At 30.1% G+C, this 13,805-nt stretch overlaps 3 protein-coding genes across 3 annotated transcripts; 2 read left to right on the top strand and 1 right to left on the bottom strand.

The window, feature by feature from the left end:
• LOC130898817 (importin subunit alpha-7) lies at nucleotides 1-5,388 on the top strand. Its single transcript, XM_057808357.1, has 9 exons — nucleotides 1-204; nucleotides 460-636; nucleotides 2,253-2,474; nucleotides 2,531-2,656; nucleotides 2,744-2,838; nucleotides 2,951-3,167; nucleotides 4,188-4,439; nucleotides 4,498-4,801; nucleotides 4,960-5,388. The coding sequence occupies exons 2-9, from the start codon at nucleotides 460-462 to the stop codon at nucleotides 5,148-5,150; spliced, it is 1,584 nt and encodes a 527-aa protein (XP_057664340.1). The 5' UTR covers nucleotides 1-204; the 3' UTR covers nucleotides 5,151-5,388.
• Nucleotides 5,389-8,895: 3,507 nt separating this feature from the next.
• On the bottom strand, nucleotides 8,896-9,602 carry LOC130898816 (cytochrome c oxidase assembly factor 5). Its single transcript, XM_057808356.1, has 4 exons — nucleotides 9,489-9,602; nucleotides 9,321-9,431; nucleotides 9,157-9,258; nucleotides 8,896-9,025 (listed from the first exon to the last, which is right to left on the bottom strand). Exons 2-4 carry the CDS (start codon nucleotides 9,426-9,428, stop codon nucleotides 8,984-8,986), a joined length of 252 nt encoding a protein of 83 aa, XP_057664339.1. The 5' UTR covers nucleotides 9,429-9,431; nucleotides 9,489-9,602; the 3' UTR covers nucleotides 8,896-8,983.
• A 148-nt stretch (nucleotides 9,603-9,750) lies between these two features.
• LOC130898815 (serine/threonine-protein kinase 11-interacting protein) lies at nucleotides 9,751-13,100 on the top strand. Its single transcript, XM_057808354.1, has 2 exons — nucleotides 9,751-11,007; nucleotides 11,324-13,100. The coding sequence occupies exons 1-2, from the start codon at nucleotides 9,853-9,855 to the stop codon at nucleotides 12,047-12,049; spliced, it is 1,881 nt and encodes a 626-aa protein (XP_057664337.1). The 5' UTR covers nucleotides 9,751-9,852; the 3' UTR covers nucleotides 12,050-13,100.
• Nucleotides 13,101-13,805: the final 705 nt, after the last annotated feature.

Here is a 13,805-nt window from a genome sequence, read left to right as displayed (position 1 = left end):
ACGTAATGTCAATAGCGTCATACTTAGCCATGGTTATAGCACTAGTTACAAACAAAAAATTCCTATATAACATTTGACATTTAATATAATCATTGTCAACTATTAAAAATTCTCGTATTCACGAGAAGATAAAACTTCATTTCAAATAAGGTAGATGAACGTATAAATTTTTCCCTGCTATTAAGTTAGATAATAAAAGTGAACGTAAGTATTTTTTAATATTCTACATACCTAAATTTTTAACGTAACATTTTTTTTAAAGGAATTACCTCATCTTTAATACCTCCACATTTTTGACGTTCTAGAATGACAAAATCCTATTTCTCATATTTTGCATCATATTTAATACGAAGTGTTTATATTGATTTTATTTGTTTTAATTATGAGATTATTTAGATAAATTCATAAAGTTGATTAAATATGTTACATATAAATTTCTAATAACCTATAATATTTTAGATGTCTGGTTCAGCACATAGGCATCGATATAAGAACGCTGCTTTAGATAGTGTGGAATTAAGAAGACGTAGGGAAGAAGAAGGAGTTCAATTGCGAAAAGCAAAGAGAGATCAGCAATTGAACAAAAGGCGGAATGTTAATGTTAATCAATTATTACCTGAAGATGATCTCCTTCAGGTACATACGTTTATTTACTGTTAAATGCCAAATAATCAGTAATGAGCGTGTGTGCCATTTTTATCCTATTGAACGAAAAAACCAAATTTTGGACCAAATTATGCCTAGAAAATCAAATTTTTTATAGGAAAAGACCCACTTTTAGCCCATTTAACTAAGAAAAAATCAAATTTTGAACCTAAATATGTTGTATGTAGAAAATTCCAATTTTTGTGAAAATTATAGGAAATTTGAACCTAATTAAACAAAAAATCAAATGTTAGACTAAGTTATGCTTAGAAAAAACAATTTTTGTCTTAAAACTATAGGAAAAGGGACATTCTTAACCCAATTAAACTGAAAGAATCAAATTTTGTAACAAATTATGCTGGTGTAATTTGGCCCAACATTGGTTTTTATTATTTTGATCAAATTATTCTTATAAAAAGCCATTTCTGACCAACTTTTTTGAGAAAACGAATCTCAGCATAGTCAGTTTTTGATCAAATTATATTTTTCAAGAGATTTTTTACCGAAATAAACTTGTAGTTGCCAAATTGTAATTAAATTGAACACAGGGAAACCATAAAATTTATTTAGGAAAGCCATTTTTGTTCAATTAAATCAAAAAAACAAATCACAGAAAAGCTGATTAGAATTAGACTTAAGAATACTGTTTCTGATCTATGAAACACAGAAAATAAATCTTTAAGGAAACTAATCTCAGTAAGCCCAATTTTTGATCAAAATATATTTAGAAGAGCCAATTATCACCAAATTAAATTTAGAGAAGATAATTTTGTACCAAATTATATTTGTAAATGTCAATGGTCTACCAAATTAAATTTAGGATAGCCATTCCTGACCAACTAAACCAAGAAAATAAATATTAGAGAAAACAACTCTCAGAAAAATCACTTTTAAACCAAATTATTCTCAGAAAAGCCTATTGTCTACTAAATTAGACCATTTCTGATTGGTTAAACTTAGAATACAAACTTTTGAGAAAACAAATCTCAGAAAATCCCACTTTTGACCAAATTTTATACCAAATTATGCATTGAAAATCCATTTTTAAATTATTAAACTGTATATAGTGTCGTTAGAAAGGTTATTTTCAACTTTTTGAAAATATTAGTTGAAGAAAAATCACTTTTAGACCAAATTATTTCAGGAAAGCGAATTGCTTACCGAATTACACTTAGATAAACCATTTCTTATTAATTTAAACAAATTTTTAAGAAAAGATATCTCAGAAAAATCAATATTTCTCCTATTTATACTCAAAAAATAAATTATCACCGAATTAAAAGTATAAAAGACGATTTTATAACAAATTATACATAGAAAATCCATTTTTAAGTGAATAAACTGGACAAATTACCTTTAGAAAAGCCATTTTCAAATTTTTGAAAAGATTAGTAGCAGAAAAGTCAATTTCTAACAAATGAAAATTACAGAAGGCAATTTTGTACCAAATCATACATAAAAAATCAATTTTCAAATTATGCATACAAATTTCTGATGAGATTCATCGAAGAAAAGTCAATTTTGAACCAAATTAGACTTTCAAAAATCATTTTTTTCACCAAATTAGATCTAGAAGAGCGCAATTTCTTATACCATTTCACTATTAGGTGGATGCTGACAGCAGCACATCTCCGACTGCTGCATGGATAACTCAAGATATGATCCAAGATTTATACAGTGTAGATCCGGAATTGCAGTTAACAGCGACACAAAAATTTAGAAAGTTATTGAGCAGAGAACCGAATCCACCAATAGACGAGGTTATACAAACCGGTATTGTACCGCGGTTCGTAGAATTTTTGCAGAATTCCGCAAATTGTACTCTACAGGTATTAAATTATGATTATAAGCTGTATTAAAAAAATTACTTTCGAAATAATTGCAGTTTGAAGCTGCATGGGCTTTAACAAACATAGCATCCGGAACTTCCCAACAAACACGAATGGTAATCGAATCTGGTGCCGTACCAATATTTATATCGCTATTAGGAAGTCCATACGAAGATGTTCAGGTGAGTTTGGGGTCCGTTTTGTTCGTATAGCGATCTAAGGAATTGACTGTAATTCGTATAACGTTTTTTCGATTGTTTTCTTGACAGGAACAAGCAGTTTGGGCGCTGGGAAATATCGCGGGCGATTCACCAGAGTGTCGTGATCATGTACTCGATTCTGGTATCCTGGTACCACTGTTACAGTAAGTTCATAAAATTGGTAATTAGATTTTTGGAAAATTTTATATCACATCTTTAAATTTTCACCATTGTTATTAATTTGTTGGTAGATGAATTTTTTGTGTTTTTATCTAGATTACTTGGAAAATCTTCCCGTTTGACGATGACAAGAAATGCGGTTTGGGCCCTTTCGAACCTTTGCAGAGGGAAAAATCCTCCACCGGATTTTACCAAAGTATCACCATGTTTACCAATTTTGTCTAGACTATTGTTTCACACGGATCCCGACGTGCTGGCAGATGCATGTTGGTCTCTAAGTTATTTATCTGATGGGCCTAATGAAAAAATTCAGGTATGCCATTATTATATGCGTATCGATTGAGTTGATGTTTGAAAAGTTATTATTTTTCCAATTCCAGCTACGATTTAACTGTATCTCTTCTTTGTATGGTTTCTTACGCTTCAAATTTGAGACTATTTTTTTACACCAATTTTGTTCTTATGCTTTTTTGTTATTGCCTAAAAGTTTTAATTCCTCCTGTATCTTAATTGATATTAACATGGTACCTTTATTTGATAAAATTTAGCTCATTTAAATGTGTCTTTATCCTACGAGCACCATATAAAACCCAAATTTTGTATAGAATCTGAAAAAATATCCTTACCACGAAGGTAAGAAGAAAAAAATGTCCCAAAAACATCCAAAATTAATTAAAACCCAAAAAAGCAAAGCGAAAAAAGTGGCTACTGAATATAAAAAAAAATGTTAGAACCCAAAAATGTGACAAAGATGATTCAAGAAAAAAAATTTTGGAAGTTCCACACTTTTTTCAATATTTCCTGGATAATTTTCTCTTCTTTTCGCCCCAGTTACTTTATATTTTTGGATTCTATACAATTTATATAATTCTCTAAAAATCCTAGACAATTTTTTTGTATTTTGAGTTGCAAATAATTTTAGATATTTAAAAAAATCGTTTTTCTTTCATATAATCTTCAAGGGACTTTTATAATTGGGTATTAAATAATATTCAATATTGTAAAGACAGTTTCTTCTTTTAATTTCCACAATCACTTTAAATTTACGGGCTGTATATTATTTTCTGAATGTTTTTCCCTTTATTTTTGAGCTCTAGACTATTTTTCGATATTTCCAAGACACTTTTCTCGTCTTTTCATCCTAATTACTTTGTATTCTTCGGTTCTAGACACTTTTTCATATTTCCGATGCCTTTTTATTCTTCCAATCACTTTGTATTTTTGGGTTTCATACAATTTTCCAATATTTCTAGATACTTTGTACTTTTTGATATTTTACAGCCTCTTTTTATATATTTTTAATGGTGTTGAAATAATATAAATTGTGTTATAGGCGGTAGTTGACGTTGGGGTATGTAGGCGTTTAGTGGAATTGCTGATGGCTCAACCATCTAACGTAGTATCGGCCGCCCTTCGAGCCGTAGGTAATATAGTGACCGGCGACGACGTTCAGACCCAAGTTATCCTCAATTGTTCTGCGTTACCATGCCTCCACCATTTACTTTCCTCCCCCAAGGAATCCATAAGGAAAGAAGCGTGTTGGACCATCAGTAACATAACAGCCGGTAACAGACAACAGATTCAAGTGAGTAGCACTGCATATATACCGGGCGTTTTTATTATTTTTGAATTTGTTTTATCAGGCCGTTATTGATGCTAACATATTTCCTGTGCTGATCGAAATTTTGAGTAATGCTGAATTTAAGACGAGAAAGGAAGCCGCTTGGGCCATCACCAACGCTACCAGTGGCGGTACTCCGGATCAGATACGTTATTTAGTTAACCAAAATTGCATAGGACCTTTGTGCGATTTGTTAACCGTCATGGACGCCAAGATTGTTCAAGTCGCCCTTAGCGGTTTAGATAATATTTTGAGGTTAGGTGAACAGGACGCTAAGTTGCAGAACGGTACAAATCCGTATGCGGTGCTCATCGAAGAATGTTACGGTGAGAATTGTAACACTTTTATTGTTTTGATATTCTATTACCTCCAAACTCCCCCGCTTTAGACAGATTTTAACAATTTTATCGAATTAGTAGTAGCTAAAGATGCCCCCCCCATTCGCCCTTTTTTAAATTATTAATTTATATTTTTTCCTATTTAGGTCTAGATAAGTTAGAATTTCTCCAGTCACACGAAAATATGGAAATTTACCAAAAAGCGTTCGACATCATCGAACATTTCTTCAGTACAGAAGAAGAGGATTCGAATGTAGCCCCATCGATAGACACCGACCATCAACAATATCAATTCAGTTCTGATCAGTCAGTACCGATGGGCGGTTTTCAATTTTGAAACCATTAAATGAGTTCGTAAGTGCCCATTTTGAAAAAAACAAACAACAATTGAAACCAAACAAAAAAAGAAAAAAAAAACAAATAAAAGGAAAATTAAAACGACACAAGAAACGTTTGGAAAAAAATGTGGATGTTTAACGGACGACTAAGTGAGTGCTGTGAGTCTGTATCAAAATTTTTTAACTTTATCTCATACTTAAGCTTAAAATGTAACAATAAATAGCTTATATTATTGATATTTTTAATTTATTGAAGAGTAGTTGGATATTTTGGAAAATTATTTAGTCGGAGACGTTGGAATTCACTATACCGAAATGACGTTTTTGAAATTACTAAAAATTTATCGAAAAAAAATTTTAGGTATTGAAATTTCCTATAAAATTGTTTTGAAATTAGAAAGTAAGAATATTTTATTGTATATATTTCAGATCATTTAGCTTGAAATATTGAAAATTATTTTAAAAAAATGTAAAGTAATGTTTTTTTTTTCGGTTTTTAATGAATTTTATGGAATTTATGAAAAATTCAAAATTTTCAATTTGTTTCAGCTTTTAATCAATTTTATGAAAGTCTTTTTGGGAGTAATTAATTTTACAGTATTTGCAAAAAGTGGGCAGTAGAAAATCACAGTTTTAGAAACATAAAAATGTTTGAAAAATTAAAAATTTTTGATTTTTTTTCAGTTTTTTTTTCAATTTTATGAAATTAATTCAAAGTCCTTGTTTGGGGGGTAATTTTACAGTATTTGCAAAAAGTGAGCGATAGAAAATCACAGTATATAAAAATATTTTGAATAATTCAAACAATTTTTTCAGTTTTTAATTAATTTTATGAAATTTTCATTTTTATTTCGGATTTTTACTGCAAATAGGTCAAAAAATTTTAGTTTTAATATTTTTTTATTTTTCTTTGAGTTTTTTCCATAACTATTTTCATTTTTGAAGATATTTTCAAAAAGTGAGTAGTAAAATTAATAACAAAATATTTTGGATATTTTTTCATCTATTTGCAATAGAAACCAAAAATAATATTAATTAAACTTGATATATGTAAATGTGACATTTTTCCATTTGTCATATTTTTTTATATTCAATGCGGGATATAAAACTTTCAAAATATTATTAAAAATAATTTCATAGGAATTTCAATCGCTCAAATTTTTGTTTGATATATATTTTCATCGATTTTCATTTTCTGGAGTTTATTTTCGAAAAAGTCGAAAAAATCCCTTTTTTGAAAATATCCCATGAAGAAAATATGGAAAAAAATTTTATATCCAAGGCAAATATGGAAAATCAAAGCTTCGGAAGACTCAACAACCAAAAATATCGTTAAATAAAAAGAAAAATTAGAAAATAGTTGAAAGGATTTTATATAGAAGAGAATATTGCAACAGTAGGTCAACAAGGATATATTGAAGAGGAAAATAATTCTATTAACGTGTTGTTATACCACTAAATTAATTTATTTACCTTCTAGATTACATCCTTCAATCCATTTCGTCTCCTTAATGCTTCATTTTGAATCTTGTCTATAGAAATATATCTCTGTACTCTCTCCTAGTTCTGAGCCTCTTCAATAATTTTTTCCATTTCTGTATACTTCTTGTTTATTATTTCCATTATTTTTCATATACCGTCTATATATTTCCGTTGTAGTCTATTTCTATTTTTTTGTTTCCATTACACCGTCCATCTGTTTGAATTGTGTCTAACTATATCTCCTTTATTTCATCCTTCAATTTGGTTAGTTTCTTTTTCTCTTCATTTTGGTTTCCATGTATCGAAATTTCTTTCTATACATGTGAACACTTCTAGTTTTGAGTCTCTTCCATGATTTCTTCAATTTCCGTCCACCTTTTATTTCTTATTTCAAGTTTTTATCCAGTGTTTCTCATATACCGTCTATCCATTTCCGTTGTGATCTATTTCTACTTTTAATTTCCATTAAACTATCCAACTGTTAGAATTATACGGCTTCTCTATCTCCGTTGAATATTAATCACCTCCTTTATTTCATTCTTCGAAATGATTCATCTTTTCTTTATTTTGATTTTCAAGTATAGAAATTTCTTTCTATACAACTACAATAATGTTTTCTTATTTCTTTTTTTTCATTTTCCTTCATCCTCTATCGTTTGTAAGCTAATCTGTGTTTTTCTTAAACATCTGGTTATTTATTCCCAGTTTTCATCTATCTATCTTACATTGTGGTCCTCTTCGAGTCTTCATATCCATGGTTCTGTTTCACTAAATAACTTGTCCATCTCCCTTTAAAGTTATTTACCTTGATCTGGTTCGTCTCCTCTCCTCATTTTGGATCCTAATTATAGAAATTTTTTGTTTCGCGTCTATATACAAAGATTTCTTATTCTTTTTTCGAAAATTTTCAACATCTACTCTCAATTATCTTCTCTATATTTTGCATCCCATGTTTCGAAATTTTCTTTTTTTTTCAAATTTTTTTACATTGTAAACTGCCATTAATTTTTTTTATACGGTGTGTAAATGTAACTAATCGGTTTTTCCGATCATTTTTCCGACTACATAGTTTGTACAGACGATTTAGTACGCCATTAGTAGAAAACTAAATAAAAGCTTATAGAAGTTAACATCATTCGTATTATCGAAAACTTTTTCGAAGTGTCTTTTTAATTTTTGTCATTTTATTTGCCGACGAAAATATTTGTGATAAAATTACAACATTTTCTTTACCTATGCTTAAGAAATTATACAGAATGATTAAAAAATAACGTGTAGTTAAAATTAAAAACATGTGGATAATACATTTTCAAATTTTGATAAAAATGTATTAATATATTATTTTTTTTGTTTTATTGAATTGTAGGTATAAATTCCTGTAAGTGTTTTTTTTTTGAAAAATAAATACATGTTTAGAAAAGACGGTTTTCTTTTTGGAAAATATCCCGCACAATTTTTTCATTTCTCGAATATTTTTCTCTAAATCTAAGGACTTGGCAACTGTCAACATATCACTTATTCTGTAGACGATACACGTGGGTTATTCCATCACTTATTCATTTCCCCAAATCCAGGGGAAAATCGTCTATTTGACATCGCCGAAAAAATCATTTATTCTGTAAATCTCAAGATCGAGTCCCATTTTTTACGTTTGTTTTTTAGTAAAAAAAACAGTAAGTTGACAACACTGGACAAACCACTCATTCCATTGAAGCTCTATACAAAAAACTCAAGATTATTCAGGGAAAGTCGCTTCATCAAAAATTTAATTGACCTAAATTAGACTAAGAAGTACCGGGCTAGCAACATTGAAATAATAATTTATCCATTTTCGAGAATTTAGAGAAAACTTGACAATCTGACAACACCGAAAAATCCATATGTCCGTCTATGTCCAAAGAGTACGCCCTGTACATCATTTACGTATCTCAAAAAAAAATTATCAAAATGTCAGTTTCAAAGCGTTAACTTAAGTTTACCGTGATAATGGTAGACTAAAAATCATAATTTGTAATTTAATTAATCAAGAAAAATTGAGAAAATTTATAGTATAAGAAGAATAACTCTCAATTGAGTCAGAGCAAATGACATTGTTGTGAACTATCTGTAAATTCAGACCCAATTCAATTTAAACAGTCTAGAATGTTCGATAACTGCATAAACATAGTGGCCAAAGTCAACTTACAGGAAAAAGAAGAATAATTTAACCTATCTAGTCTAGGGATTTATTGAGTTTTAATTTTTAGAAATAAAACAGTAAACTACATGATAATACATTTTTATTTAAAGAATTACACTAACACTATAAGTTTAAAACAAATTTACATATTTAAATAATTAGTACAATTTATTAATAACCTTTCCTACCTCGGAACCGTTGTCTGGCATCCAACTGAAATAAAATATGATTAAAAAACTTTTGGAATGGTAGGAGTCAAACATTTTCTAGTTTTATGTTTATTAAAAAAAAATAATAAAGTAATAACTTTCTCACAACTTAAATAAAACATTTACATTACTTACCAAAGATCGTTTACATTCAAAAAAAGTATTACGAAGAACTTGGCATTCACTGGGAACAGTACCGTCATTTGCTTTTAAACATTCTCTCGGAGTTCTCTTATGCTGAAAATTAGTAGCATTTTGAAAAAATATATCCAGATTGGTCTATTTTATATAAATATTACCACTTTACAACATTCACTTTCTAATAAACACATTTTCAAATCGGCTCTTACTCCAGCACAGGGAGACGTATCTGCCAATTTTTCGTTCTCTTCTTCATAACGCATCATTTTCTATAAAATTCGATACAAAAGTAAAGTATATTAATATAATGTAGTAAGTGAACTTACGAAGAATTTTAAATATAATAAGTTATTAATGAATTTTATAAATATAATAACATAACCTCAATCCAACTTATACCATAGACATAAATGTCCATTGAACTAAAAATCACATTAAATTCAATGATAATAACAAAATTTCTAATGATGTTCTGTGATTAGAAATAATAATGTAATTATGTTTCATTTGATACAATCCCCAATAAAAACCTACAAATCAGTGATATGATATGAAAGGTGGTAGCTTTATTAATTATCATGTCTATGCAAACTGTCAAAATCACATGCTGACTTTTGACGTTTGTATGAAACAAAAATAAATAAATGTAATTTATATAAAACTCACGTTAATTGTATAAAAATGTGAATAATGGAAGGTGATATATCGCATTTAGCAAACATTTTACGACTTCCCGGTCGTGATGTAATAAGTGGTAAGGGGAAATTATGTTTATCCGCAAATTATTTAAACAAATTGAATAAAGCCATAGATACTATCAACGAAGAAGATGTAACATCTTTTCAAATTGTTCAAACAAATAATACAAAGAGTAATCTTATAAGAGACACTCAATTTTTACTAGATTTGATTAGTAAAACTAGTAGTTTAAAACTTATTCCCGACGAAACTAAAGATTATGAAACAGTCGACTTATCGCGATTCAAACAAATCAAAATATTGGAGATAATAAAATTGGATATCAATATAGTAACTGGACTTCAAAAACTTAGATCGCAGATTCAAGAACTGACTTGTTGCAAGAGCTTAAAGTCCATAAGTGAAGTGCTACAGAAGTGCGGTGGTGATAATAGTCAGTGTTTCTATTGGAATGAATTAAAAGTCGCCAATTTCACGCACAACGATATAACAAGTATAGATAATAGTTTTGAACGTACTCTTTCATTGCACACTGTAGATTTGAGCCATAATCAACTTTCTAAACTGGATTTTACGAGTGTATTACCGAATTTGAAACATTTAAATTTATCTTATAACAAATTAGACACTGTACCAATTTTCAAAGGACAGATACAAAATAGATTACAAGTATTGGTTTTAAATAACAATTTTATCGAAAATATCCAAGGATTAACATCACTTTTCAATTTACAACAATTGGATTTAGGATACAATTGCTTATTGGATCACAAAACGTTGCTTTCCGTTTCTCATCTAGTCTCACTGCAGTCGTTGAATTTGCAAGGAAACCCATTAGCTTTCCACCCCTACCACAGGCAATTATCATGTAATTATTTGAATAAAAACGCCGCTACGGTTAAATTTTTATTGGACGGACATATTTTGACTAAAAACGAAAAAATTCTCACTGGATCTTTGTATCCTATCGCGCCGAAGCTCCAAACGTCTTGTTCATTAAATTCATTGGAATCTTCAGCTGCTTCAGTTCAGGAGAAATCAAGAAAAGTTCGTTATGTAAATATTGAAGAAAGTGACGTTGTTAAGGAAAACGAACCCGAATTTACGCCTAATACCTCATCTCAACATTTGGAAATAAAAAGACAGGTGAGTTGAATTATTGGATGCTAATTTTTTCATTGTTGTCATCTTTATTTATCATGCACTAGGTTACATATATAAGTAATAATCATGATATGTATTTAACACGTTTACTGCCAACAATTTTGAAATTTTATTGCCTGTCAAAAAAAAACAGTCTCTAATTATTTTCCTTTAGTTGTTTGATCTATTATATTTTATCGGTATAGTAATAGTTTATTGATTTTATTTTTTTATTGTTTGTTTATCGTGCTAAAAACTTGCGGATGGTTTAATTTTATGATTCGTTGTTCCACCCAGTATATTTACGAACATTTTCCAGGTAGAAAAACTGAGGGAAGAATACGGCGAAGCGTGGCTCTATCAACATTCGGGTTTAATAGTACAAGACGTATTAGGTCTCGACAAAGCAACCATATTGTCTTCTACCCCAATCGAACAAGTTATTCCAATAAACACGACACAAGAAAGTGATGACATCTCAACTTTTAACGAAGATTCTTCCACCAACGAAAATTATCGCACAGCCGAGATGGAAAATTCGTTTCACAGCCCCGAACCGAACGAAGAAGTTTCGGATGTTTCAGACGGCGAAGATGTCGTATCAGTCGGGGAAAGCTGCATGTTCCTAGCGACTAATATCGGTTCGAAGAATACATCGATGTTTGTAGCATTGACTGATTGCTGCATATCCGAACGAGATATCACGACTATCAAAGAAAAAGCCCGATGGCATATAAACACCATAATATCGTGCGAGAAGTGCGTCGAGGAGAACAGAATTAAAATTGAGTTCGATACTCTAAGACGTGATAGAAAACAGAGAATTTACGAATTTAGTTCTGAAGATATCGAAACGTTTTACGATAATATCAAAGGGAAGATTGATTCTGTTTTGAATTCGAAATCGAAGACTGATGATTGCAATTTGGATTATCAGTGTATGAAGTGTTCGGAAATTTTTCAAAAAAGTAAAAGCGCTCTACTAAATACTCCTTCGATTAAATGTCCTTATTGTACTAGTCCGATGGTGGTGGAGAAAATTTGATTCGAATTATTTACGAATTTATTCAGTTTTTAATTTTTTTTTTAATTAATTTTGTGATAATATACAACTATAAAACCCTAGGACTTTTGATAGAGTTGTACCCTTGATTGGAAATATAGCTTCATCCATTCGTTTCGGATAGGAAACCCTTTATTATGGTCTAGTTATGTATCAAACTATTTTTTTTTGTTTACCCCATAAGTTCGATTTTCCGGAACCTTTGGTGATATTTATACCACTTACACTATCTGGTCCTTCGAGCCGGATATGAACCAGCGACATTTGCACGGCTCGAAGGACCAGATGGTGTAGTTGTAGTTTTTATTTCCTATGAAACTTAGACCCTAATTAATTATACATTGAATGATCTTCATTTCACTGATTTTAAGGAATAATTGTCTGAGTTATGTTGTTTAGGAGTGGAAAATTATGGAACTGATTCTTGACATTGCGGTGTAAAATATACTTTCTAGGTTCAATTCGTGACCGTCTATGTCTGTGAGTACTTTTTGGTGTGTGTTTATGTCTGTGAGTCTCTTTTGTAGTATGTAGATTTCGTAGGTGTCTGTTGATGTCTGCGAGTGATTCTTGGTGTGTTTTTATATCTATTGGTGCCTGTGAGTGCTTCTTGACTTTTGTGTTTATGTCTGTTGGTATCTGTGTCTCTTTTGCAGTCTGAGGATTATGTAGGTGCATGTGAGTGCTTCTTGATGTGATACCATGTCTGAAAGTGACGGTGAGGGCTTCTTGGCGTTTGTGTCTATGTTTTTTGGTGTCTGTGAGTACTTTTTGGTGTGTTTTTATGTCTGTGAATCTCTGTTACAGTCTGTAGATTCTGTTGAGTTCTGTGAGTGCTTCTTGATATCTGTTAGTGTCTGACAGTACCTTAAATAGTTATTTTATTATACAGAATCATTTATTTTCATTAAAATGATGGATTATTAGTCTTAATGCGGATGTAATCAAATTTTAGAGTTGGAATTAAAATATTTTATAGACATTTATTAAGATTGTTATGTAATTTTTTCAAATATATATATTTTTAAATCTATTTTTTCCATAAATCCCCTCTAACTCCAGGTAAGTTTAAAAACACAATGATGTGTGATTAGTACAATTTTGAAATCTTCAACTTGGGATTATAGCAAGCGATAGTTTCGATATCAAAATGTTTTATTTGGCAATAGACATTTATTTATGGAACAATGATGTATTACTCATAATATAACTTATCTTTTAAACAATAAATTGTGATAAATTAGATATGATTATCAACAAACGAAATATTAGATTAATTAATACAATTGCAGAGATGATCCAAGCCAACTTTTATTTTCTTAGTCTTTATTAAAACATTTTTTCTCTATCTCACTTTCAAAAATAATGAAAAAAAAACTAATTTTTTAACAGAAGAGACCTAAAATCAAGACTTTTAGGAACATAAACATATATAAAAGGTCTGAGCAATCACTGCTGGTCTTGGACTAACTGGTGGGCTAGTCGCCTGGACCTGTTTGGCATATTGGGGGATCAATATATTTTGGAAAAGGTTTTTGGTGCGAAATAAGTTCGTCCTTTTGGGTTTGGGTCTATTTGAGAAGCCAGAAATTGGTAGTTTGAAGTTTTTTTCTAATGGTATGGATGGAATTTCTAAGCTTTGTTAAGGATACAAGAAATTGTTGATGATTTACAAGAAAAAGAGAGTAGGTAACAAGATGGATCCCTGGGGAATCTTTGAGATTAAGTTACTGAGGAC

This window comes from Diorhabda carinulata, chromosome 10, assembly GCF_026250575.1.
Source record: "Diorhabda carinulata isolate Delta chromosome 10, icDioCari1.1, whole genome shotgun sequence".
NCBI classification, from domain to species: Eukaryota; Metazoa; Arthropoda; class Insecta; order Coleoptera; family Chrysomelidae; genus Diorhabda; species Diorhabda carinulata.
The sequence above is the reverse complement of the archived record's forward strand: the minus strand, read 5'-3'. Positions and strand labels throughout refer to the sequence as shown.

What these genes read in the sequence shown, in the direction of transcription:
- LOC130898816 (XM_057808356.1), bottom strand. Translation starts at nt 9,428, where the DNA reads ATGATGCGTTATGAAGAAGAGAACGAAAAATTGGCAGATACGTCTCCC. An exon ending in AAAGTGAATGTTGTAAAGTG is followed by an intron (nt 9,259 to 9,320) that starts GTAATATTTATA and finishes ACTAATTTTCAG; the next exon opens with CATAAGAGAACTCCGAGAGA. An exon ending in TTGAATGTAAACGATCTTTG is followed by an intron (nt 9,026 to 9,156) that starts GTAAGTAATGTA and finishes ATTTTATTTCAG; the next exon opens with TTGGATGCCAGACAACGGTT.
- LOC130898815 (XM_057808354.1), top strand. Translation starts at nt 9,853, where the DNA reads ATGGAAGGTGATATATCGCATTTAGCAAACATTTTACGACTTCCCGGT. An exon ending in ATTTGGAAATAAAAAGACAG is followed by an intron (nt 11,008 to 11,323) that starts GTGAGTTGAATT and finishes AACATTTTCCAG; the next exon opens with GTAGAAAAACTGAGGGAAGA.
- LOC130898817 (XM_057808357.1), top strand. Translation starts at nt 460, where the DNA reads ATGTCTGGTTCAGCACATAGGCATCGATATAAGAACGCTGCTTTAGAT. An exon ending in GTCCATACGAAGATGTTCAG is followed by an intron (nt 2,657 to 2,743) that starts GTGAGTTTGGGG and finishes TTTTCTTGACAG; the next exon opens with GAACAAGCAGTTTGGGCGCT. An exon ending in ATCCTGGTACCACTGTTACA is followed by an intron (nt 2,839 to 2,950) that starts GTAAGTTCATAA and finishes GTTTTTATCTAG; the next exon opens with ATTACTTGGAAAATCTTCCC.